This window comes from Polyodon spathula, chromosome 22 (assembly GCF_017654505.1).
Source record: "Polyodon spathula isolate WHYD16114869_AA chromosome 22, ASM1765450v1, whole genome shotgun sequence".
Taxonomy (NCBI): domain Eukaryota; kingdom Metazoa; phylum Chordata; class Actinopteri; order Acipenseriformes; family Polyodontidae; genus Polyodon; species Polyodon spathula.
Window position 1 is genome coordinate 28,627,753 of NC_054555.1, and position 25,323 is coordinate 28,653,075.

The following is a 25,323-nucleotide window of genomic DNA, read 5'->3' on the forward strand; positions in this document are numbered from 1 at the left end:
GTTTGTTGTTGTTTGATTATCCTTTTGACTCATAACCCTGCTGACTGTTGTTTGTTTCCTTCCTAATAGCCTGTCCATTTCTTCACTGGTAACCTCATCCATTTCAGATCTTTGTCTGAGCAATGCTTACTGTGTGGGAATGTAAAGCCTGGAAGCCAGTACTGTATGGAAGGAGTGACCCTCATGGCTTCCCCACCTATATGTCCCTCAACTTAGGGGGACCATAGGACTCCATGTACACTAGGCCAGTCCAGGCTTTTCAACTCACACCCCAGTGCATTCTGGTAAGTGTAGTCCTGCTGTATACCTGAGCCAGGTAACAGGTACCAGAATGCATTGTGATTGAAAAGCCTGAACTGTTACAAACTGTCCTAGTGTACATGGAGTCATGTGATAACTCTGCCTCTGCTACATTATCACAGATCTTTGCCTGCCATCACCCACCTAATCCACAAAATGCAGCATCAGCACCCCCTCCATCCCAACGTGACTCCAAAACCTGAAAATGATTCAGAGAGCAGAACCCAAGCCAAATGGAACCCATAATAACAGTGAGCACTGAAATGAACCCGTGCAGAGCATGCCGAGTCATGCCTTCTTATCTGTGACCTACCAGGGCAGCTGTGACGGCACACTCACTATCTCTCCCTAGTTTCCACAGCCAGAGCGCATCTGACACTATCGCATGAAGCAGCGCTGCCCTGGAGACCTCAGAGACAGCTCCAGTGTGTCCTGATCTTTCTACCTTGTCCTAATATGGTGTTGAAAGGAGAATCCCACAGACTTCTAATCCTTTCCATGGAACTGGATCTTGACGGCAAGCTTCCACGCGGCTCACTTCTTCATGAGTGCGTTTGCATTTGCAAACTTAAACAAGCAACTAAGGAGTGCATTGAATCACACCATACAGCCGTAGCACAGGGGCGTGTGAGAGCTGTGCTTTTAAAATGCGAATCCCTCTTCAGTATAATCCACACCATCATTCATTTTGATATATAAATGCATCTGAATGTTTCACTCATTCCTTTGAGTGAAATGTTGATATTTTACTTGTTTGCTTCCTACTTGGGAACATAAAGCAGTCCTAAACATTTCTGAAAGCATAAAAAAGAAACCCAAACACCAACAGTCACTGTGCACACTGTAACTTTCTGTAATAACAGTGCTGCAGAGGTTTTAGTCGCTGGAAATATAATAAAGAACCAAGCCCTTTCTATTAAACCTGGCCCCTCTCCTGCTCAGCTCCAGCACTTAGAAAACTCCCTCCAGTCTTTGTTTTCCTGCTGTCTGTCAGGATCGGCCAGTCCTTTTATCTGCTGCTCACAGCTGCTGGTACTTGATGCACAGACCCCCAGATCCAGCTCATTACAACACTTGGTCAGGGTGCTGACAGAGTCTGCAGAAGTGCTGGCTGATGTAAGTACAAATGATATATACCGTGCATTTCATCAGTAATTCAATTCTCAACGCAAGGAATAGAAGTGGCAAGGTATACCTATCGGTATGTATTTAACGCGGTTTCCTAAAGCAGCGTGTCAGGGCATGTTTTTGGTAGTGCACTGGAGTCTCAGCACAGGGCTGTGGGGCTGACAGCAGCTCACTTGATTCTGAGTCTCAGCACAGGGCTGTGGGCTAACAGCAACTCGATTCTGAGTCTCAGCACAGGGCTGTGGGCTGACAGCAGCTCACTTGATTCTGAGTCTCAGCACAGGGCTGTGGGCTAACAGCAACTCGATTCTGAGTCTCAGCACAGGGCTGTGGGGCTGACAGCAGCTCACTTGATTCTGAGTCTCAGCACAGGGCTGTGGGCTAACAGCAACTCGATTCTGAGTCTCAGCACAGGGCTGTGGGGCTGACAGCAGCTCACTTGATTCTGAGTCTCAGCACAGGGCTATGGGCTAACAGCAACTCGATTCTGAGTCTCAGCACAGGGCTGTGGGCTGACAGCAGCTCACTTGATTCTGAGTCTCAGCACAGGGCTGTGGGCTAACAGCAACTCGATTCTGAGTCTCAGCACAGGGCTGTGGGCTGACAGCAGCTCACTTGATTCTGAGTCTCAGCACAGGGCTGTGGAGCTGACAGCAGCTCAGTGTTGTAAACGGTGTTGCAAAGTAAACCACACTGCAACCTGTGAATTATCATGGCAATTTTAGGTCCTTAAAGGGAATCTGGATACCAGGTTCATAAATCAGCAGTTTTATTGTTCCCTTCACAAAACACTGCAAGTCAAGCATGCCACGCAGTAATTGCAAATGCTGAAGTGCCTTAAATATGTTGGCTAATTTGCACATTGCGTGCAAAAGGGTGCAAATTCATTCCAGACCCTCTTGTGCGTGTATAATAAAAGCATATATGTATGTATTTATTTTTAAGGAAAATGAAAAACTATGCCTTGCTTTTCCACCTGCTCTGTATCGATCTCCACGCTACGCTGGTGCTGTCGAAGTGGTGTCCCCATCCGTGTTTTTGCAGCAAGGGGACGATCGACTGCAGCAGCCAGAGCCTGACAGCGGAGAGCCTGCCGGAGGGCTTCCCCGTCAACGCATTGGAGCTTCGGCTCAACGACAACAAGCTGACCACCGTCCCCAGCGGCCTCTTCGATCGTCTGGGCAAGCTCAGGGCGGTCTCCCTGGACGGGAACCCATGGTCCTGTGACTGCGAGATCCTGTACCTGCGCGCCTGGCTTCTCAAACAGGAGAACCGCACTCTGTACAAGACCGTGGCGTGCAACTCCCCGGACAGCCTGAAGGGCCGCCTGGTGATGTACCTGGCAGAGGACGAGGTGCAGTCCGGCTGTCAGTACGGGTACTGTAACGTCGCATTCGTTTTCCAGGTCGTCCTCTTCGTCCTCATCGCAGTGCAGGCCGCCTTGCTGCTGCTCGTCATCGTGTTTCTCCGGCGCTTTGAGAGGATCTCCAGCGAAGCGAAGAGTACGGAGAGGGAGGCTCTTCAGGGAGAGTCGAGCAACTTCTTATACGCGCAGATCAAGGAAAGCTATCGCCACTAACTAGCTTTCTAAATATAATTATCACCATTGTTAAAGTTGCACGGGTCATCTGTCCTACTGTTAACAAAGACCATGGAAATAAAACAAAACTATTGTTGTTATTATTAGTATTATGTATTTGTAATGCACATTTCTAGAATTATTCCAGTAAAACATCACACCTCAACCTGCACCATTTAAATAAGATAAGAGCTGTATCTTCGCTCTTATAACAGCTGTATGTAAATGGCCGTGTAACTTACTTGTGTGTAGAGCACAATCAGTGCTGCATCTGATTAAAAGAAAATCTGTCTTTGATTTATTGTCTGTTTGCACTTTTTAAAGGAGTGTGTGTGTGTAACACAGTGATGGCGTACGCATGCGCGTTACGGTATCCAGGCTGTTTCGTTGTTATCTGAAATAAATGGGCCAGATGATTTTAGTGAATCCAATTATTTACTAAAATTAAAAAAATAAAAAATAAACACACGCAAATAATATATACAAAAACACATTTCCGTATTTTTTATTTATTTTTTTTAAGATAGAGAATTCTTAATAAAGACAGAAGGGTATTTCTTTTATAACGCTACACTTTCGATACAATGCAGTCCTATTGAATACTGTTTTTGTATTATTATGTTAATTACATTTGCAAAGTCCCTTACTTTTATATACAATTGTAACTGAACATAAATGAATTGTGGGCTCAGTTCTGTGCTATTGCAACACAATCAGCGTGGAAAAGGACAGCCAGTGCTTTGCTGTAGTTAATCTTAGCTACTGTTTTTTTATGTTTATATGAAAGTATTAATTTAAAATTCAAACTCTAATGAAATAAATGATAAATTGGTGTATTTTAGTAAAATAAATGATTAAAAACGTTTGGCCTCCCCGTCGGGGAATTGAACCCCGGTCTCCCGCGTGACAGGCGGGGATACTGACCACTATACTAACGAGGACTTGCTCGCATAGTGCAAGGGAGACATTGTATTTGTGCACTATCATACACATGGGAGGAGTCATGCAAAAAACTATCATCCACATTATCATATATATTCTATGCATATAGGGACTGCTGACATGTATGCATGTGAGGATTGCTGGGTGACTTACCCTAGCTAGGGGATGTAGCTCAGTGGTAGAGCGCATGCTTTGCATGTATGAGGCCCCGGGTTCAATCCCCGGCATCTCCAGCGGGTACATGTTTTTATAAACGGACTGTACAAATTAAGACGTGACTAGTGCTCGCAACTTCGCCTTGTTTGCCTGGCAGTCAACGTACCTTTTTTAGGCGTGTCCTATGTGTCCTGATTTCTATGGAAGAGTACGTTTATTTATTTATATAGCGTCTTTCATATTTAATGCTTTGTACAAGAAATAATAATATTGATTTATTGTATGTGATTTTCTGAATTCATAAAAAAACGTATGTCTTGTTTACTTTAGTTTTGCATCGACGTTTCAATGACCTTTAGGAACCTTTGTCTCCCGGAACGTATTTATCTAAGCATTTTGCTCAATCTGAACCTCGTCGGAGCGCAAAGGCTTTGCACTATGTACGTGCTGTTGCCACATGTGATTCAGTTGCCGAGTTTGTGTTGGGTGGTTTTGGTTTGTGTTGATCATTATTTGCAGTTTTTAATCTTTGGCGGGGAATTTATTTGGTCAGATTGCGTTACCGGAAGGTTGGAGCGACCTTATCAGAAGAGATCCAGCTCCGTGGATCGTATTGTCAGGTACGTTTTTGTTTTTTGTTTTTTTTTTTTTTTTTAAAGAATGCCTAATTACAGAAGACTGCACGCTCGAGTTTCAGGCATAAGACGATTTGGAGGGACGGTAATAAATCTTCTCATTAACGGCGTTAAACAGAGGAAGGAACGCTGCTTGCACGCTTTAAATAGCGCGATTACTGCCTAGTCGATAACAATGCCAGGCTACTGTTTCAAATGTGCTCTGATCGCTACTAAAATATGCACGACACGCTGTACAACAACGTGACAGCTATCCTCTGAAATGTATGGATGCTATTTGTTGCTACTGTATGTAATCCAGGGACGCAAATAAGACTCCTGTTGCATAGCAGTTTCACCCATCCCAGGTTTTACTACGAGCTTGATTAGCCCCAGTGTGTGTAGGTAACACGCTCGGGTGTGCCTTATTAAACTCCTAGCAAAACCACGAGTGGGTGCAACGGGAGTCTTATTTCCATCCCTATGTAATCTATACATTTGCCTCTTGCCCCTGGACCTGTCCCACCTCTGCCACTGACTGACTCACTGTGTGACCCTGAGCAAGTCACTTCACCTCCTTGTGCTCCATCCTGCAGATGAGATGTTAAATCAATGTCCTATTGTAAGTGACTCTGCATATAATACACAGTTCACATCCTACTTCTGTAAAGCGCTCTGTGATGGTGGTCCACTATGAAAGGTGCTATATAAAAATAAAGATTATTATTATTATTATTATATACATGTTATGATTTTAATGTTTAAAGGTTTTCATTGAAGCAGGCTTGTAAAAACAGTGCTTTACAGTCTGTATGGGTGAGCCCATGTGGAAGCGTGTGCTCGTGAATTGTTGCCCTCTATACTGTTCACTGCAGTGTTTCTCTGTGCGTGTGTGTGTGTGTGTAATGCAGTGAGAGGACACATGGGGAAGTTACGAAGGAGACACAACTGGAAAGGACGCCTCCAGGCCGACAAGGAGGCAAAACCCGAGGAACTCAGGAATACAGTTGAGATTGAGCTGAAAGGTATGTGCCATATTAACTTCCATCAGCAAAGATGCAGAGTTAACAGCAGGGATTAAACTACACTGCTGTATCAGTAACAGTGAAAACTAGAGGCTCCCTAGTGAAAGTGACAATTCAGCTGTGCAGTGCTCCCCATTCAGTAAGACGTGCAGAGTGTACTCCAGTAACCCGTGCAAGGAACAAGAACGGCAGTGATAAGATACTGTATGAATTGCTGGACAGTATCTCAGTTTAGTTGAAGTGCTTGGTGAACGTCTGTGGGCTGCTTCTTTCAGAGGGAGACTCCTTGAAAGGCGTGGATGAGAGCAATGCGCTGGTTCTTCCCGCTACCAAACCAAAAAAAAAGAAGAAAATCCAGGAAAGAAGCGGCCCTAAAAAACTGCCACTAACCAAGAAGCAAAAGAAACTCCTGCAGAAAGTGTTGGAGCAGAAGGAAAAGAAATCTCAGGTACAGCCCTGTCCCTGTCCCTGTCCCTGTCCCTGTCCCTGTCCCTGTCCCTATCCCTGTCCCTATCCCTATCCCTATCCCTATCCCTATCCCTAACCCTAACCCTATCCCTGCAGAAAGTGTTGGAGCAGAAGGAAATAAGATGTTTAAATGAGAAGTTCTATAGATGAGGCTTCTCGTAATTTCATTTTGCGTATTGAAGCTGTTTTCTCGGATTGCCTCTGACCTCCATGTTTCCCGCAGCGAGCAGAGATCCTGAGCAAGCTGGCCGAGGTGCAGGTCTCAGAGTCTGAGATGAAGCTGCTCTACACCACCTCCAAACTGGGGACCGGGGAGCGCCTCTATCTCACCAAACAGTAATGCATCACACTGCCCGTGCAGCTTTACTAGAGTCAGGGAGGGGTCAATTCCAGCTCCTTTTTAAAACCAATCCCCACTCCCCATTCTCTTTTGTCCATTCCTATTCCAATCCCAAATCCTTCAAGATTAAAAGGGAATGGTTTTATAAAGGGACTTGATCCCATCCCTGACTGCAATGTGGAGGTCATCCATAACTTCACAATTGTAAGATGAGGTTATTACAAACTTAATCAAGGAGACAACCCTTTCAGTGTGCTGAGTGGCGACTGTGTCAGTCCGCACACTGATGGAGGCACCAGCCTAAGCGCTGCTCTCCTTCACTGAGTTTCTTAATACTTCTAGAGTCCGATGGACCCTTTTTGAAGTTGTGGACGACCACATTTTTACTTTAGTTTTTTAGATCACCTGTTCTGTGTAGTCTGGGCTCCTTTTAGATTCAGTTTCTTTTTAGTTTTTGAAACTTGATTTTACAGGAAAAATAAATGTGCAAATCTTCCTATGTTGCTGGCTGGCTGCATGCTTGCATGGTGGGCTGGTATTTTGAATGAAGGTTTTGTGTTTTCAGCCGTGTGGATGAAGTTGGGACGGAGGGTCAGGGAAGAATCAGCAGTCTCAGTGGAGCCAACAGGAAGAGACGAAGGAAAGAGGAGGAGGAGGAGGAGAGGAATAGCAGCACGACGTCCAGCAGCTCCGACGAGGACGAAGGACTTCCAGACAGAGTGGACACTGACCAGGAGCGCTGTGAGAAACCCCCCCTGCAGAGTGAGGGAGCCCCCCCGGAGAAGAAAGCAGCTCCGATACCAGACCGGACAGCAGCCAGTCTCCCAGCTGACAGGAAACCCTCTGAGCCCGCGGTCTTCATCCCAGTGGACCGGACAGCTGAGATTCAGGTTAGACGAGGGTGGCGGTAAGACTCCTGTTGCGTAGCAGTTTCACTCGTCCCAGGTTTTACTAGGACCTTGATTAGCCCTAGTGTGCAGATAACAAGCTCATAGTAAAAACCAGAAACTGATCAAACTGCTGCGCAACAGGAGTCTTAGACCAGCATCTCCACAGTGGTGGGCTGTGTGGTATCAGTAAACTAATCAAATACAGTGAATTCTCTATCTGTGTCTGTTTTTATTTCCATTGTAAGATGTTGAAAGTGCAGGAAGGGCTGAAGGGCTGGACAGGGCTGACTGCCCTTTTCTTGCCTTGCAGGAAGCGCGGCTGAAGCTGCCGATTCTGGCAGAGGAGCAGGTGATCATGGAGGCGATCGGAGAGAACATGTTTGTGATCCTGTGCGGAGAGACGGGCAGCGGCAAGACCACACAGCTCCCACAGTTCCTGTACGAAGCCGGATATGCCAGGTACGGGTCGCAGTCTTTGGATACCCAAGCTGTTGGATTCATGTCTTCAGTAGAACTCTGCTGTATCCTGGTTGCAAAACCAAAGTCTGTTGTTTGGGTAGAACTGCAGAAGAATCCAACATCCTATCGACAAGGCAAATGATCCTGTTGTAGACCCCCTTCAAATCGCCTAGTAAAAGTGCAAAGCCCCTGTTTGCTTGCTGTGCTGTGTGATTGAAACCCTGGATGAGGACGTGGTGGCGGGCTGTAGTCAGGGCTGAGCAGGATTTCACTCCGCTGTCTTGTGTTCCCTGTCACAGTGGAGACGGCATCATCGGGATCACGGAGCCTCGGCGAGTGGCTGCGGTCACCATGTCCCAGAGAGTCTGCAAGGAGATGAACCTCTCCAACAGGTCGGTACCCAGACTGCAGCGGCTCTGCAAATTGCAGACTCGATGGTTCCTGAAGTTACTCTGAGCCTCCCCCCCCCACCCCCCCCTGCAAATGTGACAATTTGCACCCTGGAATTGATGTTGCAATTTCATGCTTTTTTTTTTTTTTAAATTCTGTTGTAAATTGATTTTACTTTATAAGGATCATGCTGTTAACGGTTAACATTGTGTTGTGGGTCCACAGGGTAGTGTCTTACCAAATCCGCTACGAAGGAAACGTAACAAAGGACACGAAAATCAAGTTCATGACTGACGGTGTTCTGCTTAAAGAGATACAGAAGGTAATCAGCTTCAAACCCAGCAATCAATCCTTCTCGTTTACAGTGGGGACCTGGGGTTAGCCTAAAATAACAATAGCTTTTTGCGTGTATAAGAATATGCTGTGCTGTGGTAAGAGAAGCTGTTGAAAGCAGAGTGCTGGTTGGGCTCCTGCGGTCTGTGTTTGATCTCTGCCCGGCCTCTTTCTCAGGATTTCTTGCTCATGAAGTACAAGGTTATCATCATTGACGAGGCCCACGAGAGGAGTGTCTACACGGATATTTTAATAGGCCTGCTGTCTCGCATCGTGCCTCTGCGTAACAAGGTAAGATTGTGCCAGTGCAGCTGGTGTAAACCATTGTGTGCGGCCTTGTCTCTGCAGTTGATTTGATTAACTGGTACCCCTTCAGGGAACTGGATTGTAGCAAACTTTGTGTGAGTTTCTAACCCTGCTGTAACTGTGTCTGTCTGGCCCCACAGAAAGGGCTGCCCATGAAGCTGATAGTGATGTCAGCCACACTGAGGATAGAGGACTTCACCCAGAACACAAGGCTGTTTCCCGCCCCTCCTCCGGATATTAAGGTGAGAGGAACCTGTCTGTAAGGGGTTTGCACGTCCCCCAGTGATCCTTGCACAGACAGACCTTGGCCACCGAGCCCCATTATATTAAAAGCAGTCTTGCATTCCTGACCGGTGCTGGCATTCCCTTGCTGCAGGTGGATGCCAGGCAGTTCCCCGTCACCGTCCACTTCAACAAGCGCACCCCGCTGGACGACTACACCGGAGAGGCTTACCGGAAGATCAGCAAGATCCACCGCATGCTGCCAGCAGGTGAATCGCTCCTTACCAGTTCACAGTTTACCAGTTCTGGTGCCCCAGCGCACAGAGTGTCCCGACTGACTGTCTCTGTGTCTCTCTGTCTGCCTTGTCGTCTTGCAGGGGGTATACTGGTGTTCCTGACTGGACAGGCTGAAGTGAACTCCTTGTGTAGGAGGCTGAGGAAGGCATTCCCGTTCAGGCCACACTGCAAGGCACTCGGTAAACACAACATGCCTGTGACCCTCCGGGGAGGGAGTGGGGGAGCGCTGGGGTCTGAGCCAGCCTAGCTGGGTACGAGCTGAGCAGGATTAAGGTTATTGGATGCTCTTCAGTCTCCTGGTTCTTGCTGCTGGTTGCTGTGCCCCAGTACAAGAGAGTGAAGCAGAGATTCGAAACCGTAGCAGGGTGGTTAGTGAATGTCACGCCAGCAGCAGCAGCAGCAGGGTGGATCAGCCCGCTATCCAGCACTAATATTGTGGAAGCAGCTTTCTTCTGTTCTGTGTGCCTCGTGGTCAGCTATGTAGATATTACGACTTGTATGAAATGAGTAACAGGTCTCTATTACAGAAGCTGAGGGGGAAGAGGATACTGTTGGAGACGTGAAAAAGTTTAAGAAGGCAAAGCAAAAAAAAACTCTGGTATGTTGTTTGTCAAAGTCCCCCCATAAAACACATACAGCATTCATTTGACAAATCTGTATTGTCCTTTTATTAAGTAATTTTGTTTGACAAAATACAGAAATGTGACCACGGCTACAAAATATTATGTACATTTTAGAAATACATTAACGCAAAACTGAGTAAATGAAATGCGTTCTGAGTGCAGGTCAGTCTTCCAGTTTCTCGAAGTTTCTTTTAGTTTGCAATGTGTGAGCTGGATCCCTGCTGCAGCTGTCGCCCCCTTCCTTTGCCCTGCAGACCATGCCGCGGATCGACCTGGATAACTACTCCGCACTGCCAGTGGACGAGGGGGATGAGGACCGCGAGGCTGGCATAGACGACGAGGAGGAGCAGCTGGGGTCAGACCTGGACCTGGACTTGGGAGAGGAGGAGGAGGGTGCTGGGGAGGGTGAGGAGCTGGGAGAGGAGGAGGAGGAGGGTGCTGGGGAGGGTGAGGAGCTGGGACAGGAGCTGGAAGAGGAGGAGGGCGTTGGGGAGGGTGAGGAGCTGGGAGAGGAGCTGGAAGAGGAGCTGGGAGAGGAGGAGGGCGTTGGGGAGGGTGAGGAGCTGGGAGAGGAGGAGGGCGTTGGGGAGGGTGAGGAGCTGGGAGAGGAGGAGGGCGTTGGGGAGGGTGAGGAGCTGGGAGAGGAGGAGGGCGTTGGGGAGGGTGAGGAGCTGGGAGAGGAGGAGGGCGTTGGGGAGGGTGAGGAGCTGGGAGAGGAGGAGGGCGTTGGGGAGGGTGAGGAGCTGGGAGAGGAGGAGGGCGTTGGGGAGGGTGTTGAGCTGGGAGAGGAGGAGGGCGTTGGGGAGGGTGAGGAGCTGGGAGAGGAGGAGGGCGTTGGGGAGGGTGAGGAGCTGGGAGAGGAGGAGGGCGTTGGGGAGGGTGAGGAGCTGGGAGAGGAGGAGGGCGTTGGGGAGGGTGAGGAGCTGGGAGAGGAGGAGGGCGTTGGGGAGGGTGAGGAGCTGGGAGAGGAGGAGGGCGTTGGGGAGGGTGAGGAGCTGGGAGAGGAGGAGGGCGTTGGGGAGGGTGAGAGCTGGGAGAGGAGCTGGAAGAGGAGGAGGGCGTTGGGGAGGGTGAGGAGCTGGGAGAGGAGGAGGGCGTTGGGGAGGGAGAGGAGCTGGGAGAGGAGGAGGGCGGTGGGGAGGGAGAGGAGCTGGGAGAGGAGGAGGGCGTTGGGGAGGGAGAGGAGCTGGGAGAGGAGGAGGGCGTTGGGGAGGGTGAGGAGCTGGGAGAGGAGCTGGAAGAGGAGGAGGGCGTTGGGGAGGGTGAGGAGCTGGGAGAGGAGCTGGAAGAGGAGCTGGGAGAGGAGGAGGGCGTTGGGGAGGGTGAGGAGCTGGGAGAGGAGGAGGGCGTTGGGGAGGGTGAGGAGCTGGGAGAGGAGGAGGGCGTTGGGGAGGGTGAGGAGCTGGGAGAGGAGGAGGGCGTTGGGGAGGGTGAGGAGCTGGGAGAGGAGGAGGGCGTTGGGGAGGGTGAGGAGCTGGGAGAGGAGGAGGGCGTTGGGGAGGGTGAGGAGCTGGGAGAGGAGGAGGGCGTTGGGGAGGGTGAGGAGCTGGGAGAGGAGGAGGGCGTTGGGGAGGGTGAGGAGCTGGGAGAGGAGGAGGGCGTTGGGGAGGGTGAGGAGCTGGGAGAGGAGGAGGGCGTTGGGGAGGGTGAGGAGCTGGGAGAGGAGGAGGGCGTTGGGGAGGGTGAGGAGCTGGGAGAGGAGGAGGGCGGACCTGGGGAGGGTGAGGAGCTGGGAGAGGAGGAGGGTGAGGACCTGGGAGAGGAAGAGGGCGCAGGGGAGAGAGAGGAGCTGGGAGAGGAGTACGTCGCTGGGGAGGGTGAGGAGCTGGAAGAGGAGGAGGGTGTTGGAGATGGTGAGGAGCTGGGATTCGAAACGGGGACGGTCTAGTCAGTGTTTCCAGTCAGTGGCCAATCCAAATTATTATTATTATTTTTATTATTGTTATTATTTTTATTATTTAGCAGATGCTTTTATCCAAAGTGACTTACAGAGACTAGGGGGTGAACTCTGCATCACAACTGCTGCTGCAGAGTCGCTTATAGTAGTCCCTCGTTTGTTTTACGTACCTCCTGGTATCAAGCCACTTTCTCTAACCACTGGTCCACACTGTATGATGAACGTGATTACTGACATGATTTTCTATAGGCATTTCAGGCTAACTTGGTTTGTCTGAAATAATCTTAAACGGTACTATTTAAATGGATAAATGGAGATTACAGATTACAGCACTACCTCTTCACTGTCATGGTCCTGCTGTCAGATCAGGTGTAGCCTGTACCTTTATACCTGTCCTGTGATTTCCTCCCAGGTGACAAGTCGGACCCCTCGCTCCCTCTCTACGTCCTCCCACTGTACTCCCTGTTGGCACCAGAAAAGCAAGCCAAGGTAACTCCTTACAGTCTGACTGTCACTGGTTTTGTGAACAGTTGAGCTCCTCAGAGCACCCCTGCAAGGTGCGTCGCTGATGTCTGCTGTGAATTCACACCCCCAGGTGTTCCGGCCCCCTCCCCCCGGCACCAGGCTGTGCGTGGTCGCCACCAACGTGGCAGAGACCTCGCTTACCATCCCGGGCATCAAGTACGTGGTGGACTGCGGGAGAGTGAAGAGGCGCTTCTACGACAGAGTCACTGGCGTCTCTTCCTTCAGGGTCACCTGGACCTCCCAGGCCTCGGCCGACCAGAGAGCGGGGCGAGCCGGCCGCACCGAGCCAGGACACTGCTACAGGTCAGCAAGCAGGAGGAGCAGAGGGGGCATTATTATATAGAGAGCAGGGCGATCGCATTATAGAGAGTCACTTATTATTATATAGAGAGCGGGGTGATCGCATTATAGTCACTTATTATATAGTGAGCAGGGCGATCGCATTATAGAGAGTCACTTATTATATAGCAAGGAGGGCGATCGCATTATAGAGAGCAGGGCGATCGCATTATAGAGAGTCACTTATTATATAGAGAGCAGGGCGATCGCATTATAGAGAGTTACTTATTATATAGAGAGCAGGGTGATCGCATTATAGAGAGTCACTTATTATTATAGAGCAGGGGTGATATCACAGGTAACCTATGTTAGGTTATAGTAGTGAGATCTGGCTTAATATCCAGCAGGGTTACCTAAGGGTGAGTTTTAATCATCATCTTTGAAAATCATATTTTGAATCAACTGTTTTATTAATAAATCAGCTGTAAACACGCTGAATTGAAGATTTTTAAACAGCCCTTTACCCGCAAATGAATAAAAGTGCTTGCTTGCTTGATAGACTGTACTCGTCGGCTGTGTTTGGAGACTTTGAGAAATTCTCTGCGGCTGAGATCACAAGAAGGCCGGTGGACGACCTTGTTCTCCAGATGAAGGACTTGAACATTGACAAGGTTTGCTTCCAGCCGTGTATTTCACAAAGCAGGTTTACAAGGCTGTACAGCTGGTGTGTACTTGCATGGTTAGTGGCATTCACAGTACTGGGCAATGAAGGCTTGTTTTATTGAACTAATCAAACATTCACTTAGCTAGGACTTGTCTTTTACTAAAGCCCTGACGATCAGGCTGTAAAATTCACTGTGGATCGCTTCCTTATATAGCTTATGAACTAGTGAAGCTCCAGAGAATGTGGCTGCATGTATCCAGCTGCCTGGAAAGCTGTCATCAGATGTGATGTATCTGTTATTTTTATCCAGAGGCGTTTCTCTTTATTTATTTTTCTTTTTTGTTTTTTCGTTGTCCTTTTAATATTTCTCCTGCCAGGTAATCAACTTCCCGTTCCCGACTCCCCCTTCGTCAGAAGCGCTGATGGCAGCCGAAGAGCTGCTCCTGTCCCTGGGAGCCTTGGAGGAGCCCCCCAAGCACGGCAGGTAAGAGCTCGAACACGGATCAGGAGCTGCACTGTGTGTTCTGCAGGAGGGGCAGGGAAGCTTCATGCGTAATCGGCTTGTATGTCATGGTGCGGTTGTTGTTGCAACACATTTGCTTGTCGCATTGCGTCTGTTTAGAGGTTTAACGTTAAGCTTTGCTTGTTCTAAATATTCCCTTGGACAGCCCTATAAAAACCCCAGCTGGCTGAAGGTTATGTGGCTCTGAACTCTTGTTGTTTATTGCAGGCTGAAGGAGCTGGAGAGAGCGAAGCTGAGCTGTCCCATTACCCCCCTGGGCAGGGCGATGGCTGCCTTCCCCGTGGCGCCACGCTACGCCAAGATGCTGGCTCTGGGAAAGCAGCACGGCTGCCTGCCCTACGTCATCACGCTGGTGTCTGCCATGACTGTGAGGGAGATCTTCCAGGAGTTTGACAGGTAGAGGCGCCACGGGGGCGTCTTCTTTTGCCTCTTCCTAGTTAGCATTGCTGTGCGGTTCTGTGTGCTCACTGCTGAAGCCTGCCGCACACCACACACACAGCCCTCCATTTATCAGTGTGAATGTGTGTCCATATTTGATCCGAATCGGATTGATTCCAGCATGAAATACTATTATGTCTTCCAGTAGACTTTTGCGAATTCTGTAGTTTCTTTCATTACATGATGTTAAATAAAATATCTAAATTATCTAACATATAATTTTTATTTTTATTTTTTTACTTATGGCTCAGTCCTAAAGTTGCAGGAGATGCGAAACTTTTGTCCATAGCTGTGTGAATGATGGTTCAATGAATGCATGCTTATTGACACGGATTGGCTCTGCATTAGCCTGACCCTTCCTGTTGGCCCCCTGTGTCTGCAGACCCGCAGTCAGCGACGAGGAGAAGGACAAGCTCACCGGGAAGAGGGCCAGGGTGGTGCAGATGAGGAGGGTCTGGGCGGGCCAGGGAGGAGCTCTCGGGCTGGGGGACCTCATGGTGATGCTGGGTAAGCAAGGCGTGGGGGGAGGGCATTGGGAGGACTGAGGGCACTGGGGTCCACAGTCTGTGTTCCCTGCACGTGCACGCAGTGAGAAGGCTGTCTGTGTTGGGTTTCTCTGCAGGTGCTGTTGGTGCCTGTGAGTATGCGGGCTGCACTCCGAAGTTCTGTGAAGACAACGGGCTCCGCTACAAAGCCATGCTTGAAATCAGACGCCTGCGAGGGCAGCTTACCACAGCAGGTACTGTTCGCACACTGGGGGTTATGTTCAAGTGAGTCGGGGTTATTGGCATCACACCCAAAACAGAGGTCTATTAGATTGATCTGTTCGAGAAGCTTATGCGATTGGGTAGAGTGCTGATGTATTTCCCTCCCCTCTGCTCAGTGAATGCTGTGTGCTCCGAGGCCGGGCTGTTTGTGGACCCCAAAATGAAGCCCCCCATGGACTCCCAGGTGACCTTCCTGCGGCAGATCGCCCTGGCCGGACTGGGAGACCACCTCGCCAGGAAGGTCCAGCCAGAGGAGGTGCTGGACCCCAAGTGGAGGAACGCGTACAAGGTGCCTTGCTGTATATGCTTCTTGGAGTGTATTTGTGTGCCCTGAGCACTGCTGTAAGGAAGCCAATTAGACTTGCATGCAGCAAACACACAGTTTCACCATCCATGTTGTGTTTTTAAATGCATCCAAATATTAAAGCCCCCCCCCCCCCCCTCGATTCCCCACAGACCCCTCTCTTAGACGACCCTGTGTTCATCCACCCCAGCTCCGTGCTGTTCAAAAAGCTCCCGGACTTCGTGGTGTACCAGGAGGTGGTGGAAACGACCAAGATGTACATGAAATGTAAGTGTGAGGCAGCTGGAAAGAAACGCGTGGCCGACGGGGATAAACCTCTTCTAAATAAAGCAGTTGAAATGAAAAGTTCACTGTGCCCCTCCCCAGGTGTCTCTGCGGTGGAGCCGGAGTGGGTCCCTGTTCTCCTCCCTCAGTACTGCCATTTCGGGAAGCCTCTGGAAACGCCCGTCCCACGATACTGCTCGGAGACCGGCAGGGTCAGGTGCCACAGAGAAAGCACTTTCTGTAAGTGTGTCTCCATCGTTCCAGAATCAAACCCGGTCACAGAAGCATGTTACGAAGGCTCCTTTGTTTAAAAAAAAAAATAAAAAATAGATTGTGTTGATTGAAACAGCATTTCAGAAAGGTGGGGTTTGTTGAAGTTAGTTTGCTCAGTGTGGAGGTTCTGTTTGTTCTTTTTACCAGACTAACAAAACAACTTGTTGCAGCCCGAAGAAGTTGTGAAGGAAGCAGTTTGAGAACCTTAAGCTTAAGAGCTTGTATATTGATTTTATTTCAGGAAAGGGACTTTAAACATTCGAGTACTCTTCCTAACTCCTAACCCCCTGGCACAGTGAATGCTGTGTGCTGTCCTGGCTCAGCCTGGGTCTCTGTTTCTTTGCTCAGACTGTGTAGGCTGGCACAGTGAATGCAGTGTGTGCTGTCCTGGCTCAGCCTGGGTCTCTGTTTCTTTGCTCAGACTGTGTAGGCTGGCACAGTGAATGCAGTGTGTGCTATCCTGGGTCAGCCTGTGTCCCTGTTTCTTTGCTCAGACCGTGTAGGCTGGCACAGTGAATGCAGTGTGTGCTGTCCTGGCTCAGCCTGGGTCTCTGTTTCTTTGCTCAGACTGTGTAGGCTGGCACAGTGAATGCAGTGTGTGCTGTCCTGGCTCAGCCTGGGTCTCTGTTTCTTTGCTCAGACTGTGTAGGCTGGCACAGTGAATGCAGTGTGTGCTGTCCTGGCTCAGCCTGGGTCTCTGTTTCTTTGCTCAGACTGTGTAGGCTGGCACAGTGAATGCAGTGTGTGCTGTCCTGGCTCAGCCTGGGTCTCTGTTTCTTTGCTCAGACTGTGTAGGCTGGCACAGTGAATGCAGTGTGTGCTGTCCTGGCTCAGCCTGGGTCTCTGTTTCTTTGCTCAGACTGTGTAGGCTGGCACAGTGAATGCAGTGTGTGCTGTCCTGGCTCAGCCTGGGTCTCTGTTTCTTTGCTCAGACTGTGTAGGCTGGCACAGTGAATGCAGTGTGTGCTATCCTGGGTCAGCCTGTGTCCCTGTTTCTTTGCTCAGACCGTGTAGGCTGGCAGCTCCCGGCTGTGGAGCTGGACTACCCGGAGGGACTGGACTGCTACAAACACTTTGCAAAGTATTTACTGGAAGGAGAGGTAGGCTGACTTGTGTTTAGTAGCCTTGTGTGTAACTTCACATGCTGTTTTATCATTTGCTTAACTGTTTAATGGTGGTTCTGGGTCCTGTTGGTAATCATGTGACAGTATGATCTTTCAGCTCTCGGATGGAGTGAGGGTTGTGCTGGCAGAGTTGAAAGGTCACATTGTCACAAGAATTCGAAGTGACGGGACTAAATAGCCTTCCTTATTCCATTCAAGTCACGTGGCAAGGGGAACACTGAACCCTGCCAGCACAACCACACTGGCAGAGTTGAAAGGTCACATCATCACGTGACTTGAGTGGAATTAGGAAGGCTGTTTAGACCCATCACTTAGGATCCTCCAGACGAGCTCAAAGCAGCTCAAAGGCAGGTAAAGACAGAGATAGAGAAGCATGGTAATAACCCAGTATTGGAGTACGAGAACCCAGAACCAGAACCCTCCAATTCATTGAAGAGGTGGGGGGCATTTAAAAAAATAAGAGATCAGTTGACCAGGTTACAGCTACAAACGAGCCTATGTCTGTTGATAATGAATCCTCTGATTCCTCCCCTCAGGTGGTTTCAAAGCTGCGTTCTTACACAAGCTGCCTGCTCTCCAATCCCTCAACGATGCTCAAGACCTGGGCCAAGTAGGTGTTTGGTTTTGATGGTGGTGAAACCTTGTACAGGTAGTAATAGAAATGAGAACAAGCTGGACGTACTGGACCCCTGTCGGGCGCATGGAAAGACGGACGAAGTAACACTTCCAGTGTGAGCGCTCAGCATGTTGTGTGTCTCTCTCTTAGGCTTCAGCCAAGGACTGAGACTCTGCTGAAGGCACTGGTTTCCGAGAAGGCAAACTGCAGGAGCGCTTTGCTGTCAGCCTGGAAGAGAAACGACAAGTGTGAGTGTATACTGGTACCACTGGTACCGGGCCAGGTTCAGATTAGTATGTTTGTGTCAGAATACCGATTTTTAGTAATCAGTTCTGAAAATGTCTTGCCTGCACTTGTTATTTCATGTTTATGATGCTCTTCGAACATGTGTGCCATCAAAAAACAGAAATAGACCACCTGAAGGGAAACCATAATACAGAGACATTTTGTACAGCTGCTATCCGCCTGCATTATCATGCAAAGCAGCTGTGAGTCGGATCACAGGTCACTTTCAGTTAGCCTCTACTGGATTCAGATGCACTTGCCTTTTATAATCTAATGAATCCTAATCCCAATCCCGAGGATTCATTATGACACGGCTGTCCTTATAGCAGCCTTTGAAAAGCCCCAAATAAAAAACTGATAAAGGTCACCAGTGTTATTTTGAGAGACTCTCATGAATGCACAGTTGCTAGTAGCTGCAGTAATGTGATGTCAGGGCTGTGTTTTAAATGCATGGAACACAAGCACACTCACACGTATCTTTATTGTGTTCTGTTACTCTCCTTAGACCTGCTGTCTGCTTACAGCCAGTGGCTTCCTGAGTCCATGCACAAAGATGTAGCGAAGAACTGGCCTCCCATGTGAAGGAACATGAAATCAGGACTGGACTGGACAAGCGCTAGCAGCAGCAGCAGCGTTCATTTAACCCTTACTGTCCCTGGACCAGGGAACACTTCCGAACGAGCTTTCACAGGACCTGCAAAGGCGTTTTCAAAGTAAATGCTGCTGCTTCGTATTACAAACTGGTTGTGCAAAAGGACTGGGGGCCCCAAATGCTGTTGGAAATCCGTTAGGTTTAAGGACTTCTTGCTAAATGATTTGGATTTTTTACCTGCTTTAATTATGCTATTTTTTGTGTCTGAAATGTCCAACTTTTTTTTGTTTTTTTTTATTTTTTGGTATTTAGTAAAAGGTTTTGAAATGTATACTCACAGTGTGTGTTTTTATGTGTGTGAGGAAAAACAGCGTACTTTTATTCTGGGTAAAGAGTGTATTTGTGTTTGAGGTCTTTGTAAGACCTTAACCGTTAAGTGGTGCATGCTACACTGTTAATAAAGACAGAAGGGTATTTCTTTTATAACGCTACACTTTCGATACAATGCAGTCCTATTGAATACTGTTTTTGTATTATTATGTTAATTACATTTGCAAAGTCCCTTACTTTTATATACAATTGTAACTGAACATAAATGAATTGTGGGCTCAGTTCTGTGCTATTGCAACACAATCAGCGTGGAAAAGGACAGCCAGTGCTTTGCAGTAGTTAATCTTAGCTACTGTTTTTTTATGTTTATATGAAAGTATTAATTTAAAATTCAAACTCTAATGGAAATAAATGATAAATTGGTGTATTTTAATAAAATAAATGATTAAAAACATTTAACCTCCCCGTCGGGGAATTGAACCCCGGTCTCCCGCGTGACAGGCGGGGATACTGACCACTATACTAACAAGGAGCTGGCTGGTAAGCTGCACTCAGTCTATTAAAGTACCAAATTTAATAGTAAATTAAAGTACTTTAGCTGCTTGTGAGCAACACATTGAAAATTTAACGTTTAAAAAAAAAAAAAAAAATCTTGTCAACATCAGTATGCTTCCTGACAGGTTTATTGCGTTGTATCTGGGGGATGTAGCTCAGTGGTAGAGCGCATGCTTTGCATGTATGAGGCCCCGGGTTCAATCCCCGGCATCTCCAGGTCTGATTTTTCAAGTTTATTTATTTATTTTTATTTCACACACGATACTTTGTCATTTTTAGACGTCTTGTTTTAGTGTTTCGTACGATTAGCTTCCACTTTCCAGTTTTTAAAAACACCGCCTTTTTTTGTTTGTTGGTGCTACAGTACCATGCTGCTGTACAGGGGGAACAAGCTAAAATAATTGATAAGTATTAGCGTGGTTTTTTTTTCCCCACGAGCTGCTGTTCAGTCTGGTTTGCTGATTTCCAAAACATTCCAACCTCACAGCTTACCGTATTCTCCTAATGACTAATGTGCTGGAATGCTGTTGAGAAATATGTATGCAGTGCCAAGGTTACACAAGTATTTCAAAACTGCTATGGTTAGCTGAATCATCAGTTAAGACCTTTAAAACTAGAAGTGCAACCTAAGAATGAGTCATTGGATCAGTTTCACCCAGCCTGCAGTGCTGGTAATTCTGCATTGTGTGGCTGACAAAAGCAATGCTTTATGTTTAGCGCCCTCTATGACTGATTTCCTGTTTTTGAGGTTGTATTGCAGATTGGAATGCCACAGAAGGAGGTACTGGGCTGCATTGCAGAGGCATTAAAAGGAGGCATTCTCTGCGCGATTCCTGCAGTGCATTTCATAGACATACCATTTTACTTTAATATACACTGTGTTGCTTGATCATTTGCCTTGACATATCATTGAAATTATTGATTCTAGGCTAAAGTCTGTGGTACAGACAACCTGCATTAGTCAGGCAGCTGTTGAAATGTGATTTTCAAAGTGGGTTTGTGCTTTCACCCAGGTTACAACCAACCAGCTAACTGGCTGCGAACTGTTCTGGGCTAAACCTCCTTTGCATAACAAATGTCTCAGTGTCTATTTAATGCTGGTTTCTAAGAAAATGGCAAAACCCTGCAGACCCCCAAAACCCACCCTACACCCCACACCCCCAACCCCACATCCCACACCACAACCCAACCTCTGTAATGATAATTTAAACAGTTTCTTAAATACGCTGAAAGGTCATACAGTATTCCAAAATCTCGAGAGAAAGACACTTTTCACACATCATTAAATCCCTGGCAGTGCCCAATGCTGTAAGTGCTGTAGACACCAGTGTTTGTATTAAAATGCATGCAGTCTTTGATTTGCCATATACTAGTTTGGTAAGGAGGGAATTATATATATATATAATAAACAATCATGGTACAAAATCTGGACCTCATTGTTTAGAATATACCCCTGATCAAAACAAAAAAATAAAGCAGGGGGGTGCGGGCTAACTGTGCTCATGTGTCTTTCAACTTCACACCCACGTGAGCACCTGCTGATGTTCCTCTAATCCAATCACACAGCTGTTGCTATGCGTCTGCCCTTGTGCTATTTGCAGACTGTGCCTTTGTGTTGACTGCAGTGTGTTGTTATGAAAATGTGCAGGCAGCTGCCTGGCCCTCGCTGGCTGGATGCAAAGAAAGGATTATTGTCTACTAGTCAGGGTGGATTGGATTTCTCTGCAGTTACAGCTCAGCAGAGTCAGCTGGTACTGGTGCTTTCAGAATGAGTCAGCGTACATATAAAGGACATTTAAATATGTGGCTTTAGAATGACATTCAGACTGGTTCACAGCTGTGTGCTATCAATATTAAAACTTTGCTCTAGATCCACATTGCCTCTGCTTGTTTGTATACTTGCAGTGTGTTATTTAGGTAAACACTATGATGTTTTACTGATACTAGATATGCTGCTGTGCAATTAAATCATGAGACTCACTAGACAATAAGCAGTGTGGTCATTACATTCTGACTGAACCCTGGGAGAGCACAGGAGTCATTATTACACGATTAAATGCTGGGTTTGTAAAATCAGTACTATCACAAGCAGCTAATAATTGTTTCACAGCATTTGTGTTTAATCTCTGGTGTATTAAAAGTAACCAGAGGCTTCACATAAATAACCAATGATATTAGACTTTAAAGATATGCCTACTAATTTATGCAAAGAATAGTGGGAGCGGTTTCAGCTACCACAATAAAAATTAAAATTAAGCTGTTGCCAGGCAACTGTAACCAGGGCAGCCAGGTAGTCAGGAAGACCAAAGGCTGCAGTGAACTGATAAGACTGTTTTTTGTTTTAGTTTTATATATATATATATATATATATATATATATATATATATATATATATATATATATATATATATTTATATATTGTTCTCACAAAGTGTTTGGTTCGGAAAAAAAAATTAAAGCAATGACTGTTTATTGAAACTGAAAGCGAGAGTACAAAATGATACATTGACATGTGACATTAAAAAAATACTTCAAAGGGATCTGCCAATCACCTTTTTGGAATACAAACTATGTAAAGCCTATATTCTCTTAAACATCCACTGCTTATAATTTCTTGAAGTCGCTTGAATAAAATAAAAAACACCGGTAGTCTTTGGAACCACCAAACTTCCAGTAAACTCCAGTCCGCCATTTCCTTCAACCTCTCCCCTTCACAAAAAAAACAAAAAAAACAACAGCAACTCTCAGGTAACCGGTCGAGCGAGCCCAACAACACCCCTTCATCGACACAGCAAGCGACTTTATTCCGGGAGCACAAGCTTAAAAAATACTGTAAGTTAAATGAAAACATTATACATAACCTTTTTTCTGTTTTTTAATCATTTTACTAAAAATATAACCCACAATGACTTCAGTGCGCAGTAATTAGTACCTACTGGGCGTTTCGGCGGAGGGATACGTCAGCAACGTTATAAATACCGGCATCTTTTGTTGGGCACTGCAGACATTTTCTGATCTTCAGAGGAGGTGGAAGTGAAAATATACATTTACCGAGACAAAAAACATAACTGTAAGTACGGTTTCCACTAAAAATTATTTATTTTAAATGTATACTGTAACTATTCTATACAGTTTAAAGAGTAATTATCTTATTATCGTCATTATCGCGATCCCATAAATGACCAACGGCGCATTTGCTTAAATCTGCTTTTTTTTCTTCTTTTAATTGATGGTTTTTATTTTAAACGATAAATGTATACTTAGGTTTTAATTGTCGCGATTCAAAAACGTGTCAAAAGTGGGTTTATATAAAGGCGGGGGCGGGGGGGGGTAATCGACGCCTAGCTTTTTTATCCGTGGGAAATATTTCTGGCTGTGTTTTGACCTTGGTTGTCCACGGCTGTTTTCATTGTTTGTGTGTTTTTAAGCAGTGCTTCGTCAGAGCAAGCAGCGGTGTTAATGGGGGAAGGGGATGTAGTGTAAACACAGCATTGGGATTAAACTAAGAGGTACGACGTTTTAAACCCTATTCTGGAGTAATCTGGGGAGAAGGGTACAGATTCAGTTTCGAAATGGAAGGCTGGCAGAAACGGGGGGCGTGTCTCCTGCTTTAGCCGGAGTACCTGATTTGCATACATTGACTACCCTGCTTATTCACTTTGCGCAGACTCCGTGTCCTCTGCCGCATGGGGGGTGTACATGTAACATTTGTGTTTATACGTGTGTGTTAATGCCAGTGTATACATACTGAATTCAGTTCATCTGTACACATGTATTACCGCATCGGTGAAACTTTTAAGGTAAATGGACCAATTTAAAATAATCAATGTATTTGTCTTGTAGTGCAGTACAATTTTTTAAAGCAGTTATAGGTAATGCTCAACAGTCTATTCATGCAGCAATATAAATATTGATACATTTTTTAAATAAAAACAGAAAAGGAGAAACGTTACTTTCATTTTGCGTGTTCATTGATGCTTGGCTGTCACTGTTCAGGGTGTAACTTTAAACCCTTGTGTCATTTCCAGAGTTGTGGAAACACTGGCTATTGCAGATGAATAGTGCTGTCTGTAAATCGCAACACTAATTGGACATTGTTTACTAAAGTTCTCTAGCTGCATTTTATTAGCTGAAATGGTTAAATAAGATTATAATTAATCTTGCATTACATGTTATAGAAAATGTGTATAGAATATAGAACATTTAACAATAGCTGCTGTATTTTACACTACTCATTCTTTTTTAAATGATTGTATTAAATGTATTGTGAATTGCTTCGAACAGGAGATGCAGTTTAAGTTGTTAATTGTCTCAATGTGTTCTGCTGTCAAGAACTAGATGCATTAGAATTTTTCATAGCTAACCTGTTTAATCTCTTTCAGATTGAAAATGCAGATCTTTGTAAAAACACTTACTGGCAAGACCATAACTCTTGAAGTTGAGCCCAGTGACACCATCGAGAACGTGAAGGCCAAGATCCAGGATAAGGAAGGCATCCCCCCAGACCAGCAGAGGCTGATCTTCGCTGGCAAGCAGCTTGAAGATGGTCGCACACTGTCAGACTACAACATCCAGAAGGAGTCCACCCTGCACTTGGTTCTGCGTCTGAGGGGAGGTATGCAGATCTTTGTCAAGACCTTGACTGGCAAGACCATCACTCTGGAGGTTGAACCCGCTGACACCATTGAGAACGTCAAGGCCAAGATCCAGGACAAGGAAGGCATCCCCCCAGACCAGCAGAGGCTGATCTTTGCTGGCAAGCAGCTTGAAGATGGTCGCACCCTCTCAGACTACAACATCCAGAAGGAGTCCACCCTGCACTTGGTTCTGCGTCTGAGGGGAGGTATGCAGATCTTTGTCAAGACCTTGACTGGCAAGACCATCACTCTGGAGGTTGAACCCGCTGACACCATTGAGAACGTCAAGGCCAAGATCCAGGACAAGGAAGGCATCCCCCCAGACCAGCAGAGGCTGATCTTTGCTGGCAAGCAGCTTGAAGATGGCCGTACCCTCTCCGACTACAACATCCAGAAGGAGTCCACCCTGCACTTGGTGCTGCGTCTGAGGGGAGGTATGCAGATCTTTGTGAAGACCTTGACTGGCAAGACCATCACGCTGGAGGTTGAGCCTAGTGACACCATCGAGAACGTCAAGGCCAAGATCCAGGACAAGGAAGGCATCCCCCCAGACCAGCAGAGGCTGATCTTTGCTGGCAAGCAGCTTGAAGATGGCCGTACCCTCTCCGACTACAACATCCAGAAGGAATCCACCCTGCACTTGGTCCTGCGTCTGAGGGGAGGTATGCAGATCTTTGTGAAGACCTTGACTGGCAAGACCATCACGCTGGAGGTTGAGCCTAGTGACACCATCGAGAACGTGAAGGCCAAGATCCAGGATAAGGAAGGCATCCCCCCAGACCAGCAGAGGCTGATCTTTGCTGGCAAGCAGCTTGAAGATGGTCGCACCCTCTCAGACTACAACATCCAGAAGGAGTCCACCCTGCACTTGGTTCTGCGTCTGAGGGGAGGACAGTAAATCCAGCTTAACCATTGCACTTAAAGGAAAAGGCTGCAGCATGATTCTGTGTTTTCTTTTCAATTCCTTTGTAACACATTTTGTTTAATTTTCTGCTTCAATAAAGCTCAAGCATTCCTGAAACTCTTGCCTGATCATTGAGTGCTATAAAAGTATTATAAACTGGTATTTGGTGTCAATCACAACTAACTAAGCCTGGTGTCCTTTTAATCCAATTTAATGGTTAGCTCTTTGGTCCAGATTTATCTTGATTCAATGGAAAGTGTTATGCTTTGTTCCC

The 25,323-nt window shown here is 46.9% G+C and overlaps 3 protein-coding genes and 4 non-coding genes across 12 annotated transcripts; 5 read left to right on the top strand and 2 right to left on the bottom strand.

Moving 5' to 3' along the window:
• Positions 1 to 993: 993 nt before the first annotated feature.
• On the top strand, positions 994 to 3,304 carry LOC121297467 (platelet glycoprotein Ib beta chain-like). 2 transcript variants are annotated; one of them, XM_041223810.1, is made up of 2 exons: positions 994 to 1,416; positions 2,374 to 3,304. In XM_041223810.1, coding segments are annotated over exons 1-2 (636 nt in total). In that variant the 5' UTR covers positions 994 to 1,414; the 3' UTR covers positions 3,008 to 3,304. The 2 variants fall into 2 exon arrangements, with proteins under 2 accessions (XP_041079744.1, XP_041079745.1); XM_041223811.1 differs by lacking the exon at positions 994 to 1,416 and adding an exon at positions 1,417 to 1,501.
• Positions 3,305 to 3,876: 572 nt separating this feature from the next.
• Positions 3,877 to 3,948, bottom strand: trnad-guc. Its single transcript has one exon. It is a non-coding gene; the product is annotated as a tRNA-Asp (tRNA).
• Positions 3,949 to 4,110: 162 nt separating this feature from the next.
• Positions 4,111 to 4,182, top strand: trnaa-ugc. Its single transcript has one exon. It is a non-coding gene; the product is annotated as a tRNA-Ala (tRNA).
• A 321-nt stretch (positions 4,183 to 4,503) lies between these two features.
• On the top strand, positions 4,504 to 19,356 carry dhx37 (DEAH (Asp-Glu-Ala-His) box polypeptide 37). 4 transcript variants are annotated; one of them, XM_041223804.1, is made up of 29 exons: positions 4,504 to 4,725; positions 5,316 to 5,341; positions 5,631 to 5,744; positions 6,020 to 6,192; positions 6,436 to 6,548; positions 7,118 to 7,442; positions 7,753 to 7,901; positions 8,201 to 8,293; positions 8,517 to 8,613; positions 8,802 to 8,915; positions 9,071 to 9,172; positions 9,307 to 9,421; positions 9,530 to 9,628; positions 9,980 to 10,047; positions 10,327 to 10,477; positions 12,382 to 12,458; positions 12,565 to 12,797; positions 13,333 to 13,444; positions 13,815 to 13,921; positions 14,168 to 14,356; positions 14,781 to 14,905; positions 15,021 to 15,137; positions 15,282 to 15,454; positions 15,622 to 15,736; positions 15,836 to 15,973; positions 17,012 to 17,106; positions 17,667 to 17,740; positions 17,897 to 17,994; positions 18,537 to 19,356. In XM_041223804.1, exons 2-29 carry the CDS (start codon positions 5,332 to 5,334, stop codon positions 18,611 to 18,613), a joined length of 3,453 nt encoding a protein of 1,150 aa, XP_041079738.1. In that variant the 5' UTR covers positions 4,504 to 4,725; positions 5,316 to 5,331; the 3' UTR covers positions 18,614 to 19,356. The 4 variants fall into 4 exon arrangements, with proteins under 4 accessions (XP_041079738.1, XP_041079741.1, XP_041079737.1 ...); XM_041223803.1 differs by having other exon boundaries at positions 4,508 to 4,725; positions 9,977 to 10,047; positions 18,537 to 19,355; XM_041223805.1 differs by lacking the exon at positions 5,316 to 5,341 and having other exon boundaries at positions 4,509 to 4,725; positions 9,977 to 10,047; positions 18,537 to 19,354.
• A 57-nt stretch (positions 19,357 to 19,413) lies between these two features.
• On the bottom strand, positions 19,414 to 19,485 carry trnad-guc. The gene has a single exon. It is a non-coding gene; the product is annotated as a tRNA-Asp (tRNA).
• Positions 19,486 to 19,652: 167 nt separating this feature from the next.
• trnaa-ugc lies at positions 19,653 to 19,724 on the top strand. Its single transcript has one exon. It is a non-coding gene; the product is annotated as a tRNA-Ala (tRNA).
• A 2,746-nt stretch (positions 19,725 to 22,470) lies between these two features.
• LOC121297221 (polyubiquitin) lies at positions 22,471 to 25,166 on the top strand. 2 transcript variants are annotated; one of them, XM_041223372.1, is made up of 3 exons: positions 22,471 to 22,578; positions 23,891 to 24,351; positions 25,036 to 25,166. In XM_041223372.1, exons 2-3 carry the CDS (start codon positions 23,898 to 23,900, stop codon positions 25,041 to 25,043), a joined length of 462 nt encoding a protein of 153 aa, XP_041079306.1. In that variant the 5' UTR covers positions 22,471 to 22,578; positions 23,891 to 23,897; the 3' UTR covers positions 25,044 to 25,166. The 2 variants fall into 2 exon arrangements, with proteins under 2 accessions (XP_041079306.1, XP_041079305.1); XM_041223371.1 differs by having other exon boundaries at positions 23,891 to 25,166.
• Positions 25,167 to 25,323: the final 157 nt, after the last annotated feature.

Coding starts and splice junctions, on each gene's coding strand:
- dhx37 (XM_041223803.1), top strand. Junction 5,745..6,019: donor AGTTGAGATTGAGCTGAAAG/GTATGTGCCATA, acceptor TGCTTCTTTCAG/AGGGAGACTCCTTGAAAGGC. Junction 13,445..13,814: donor AGGACTTGAACATTGACAAG/GTTTGCTTCCAG, acceptor TTCTCCTGCCAG/GTAATCAACTTCCCGTTCCC.
- LOC121297221 (XM_041223371.1), top strand. CDS start 23,898: ATGCAGATCTTTGTAAAAACACTTACTGGCAAGACCATAACTCTTGAA.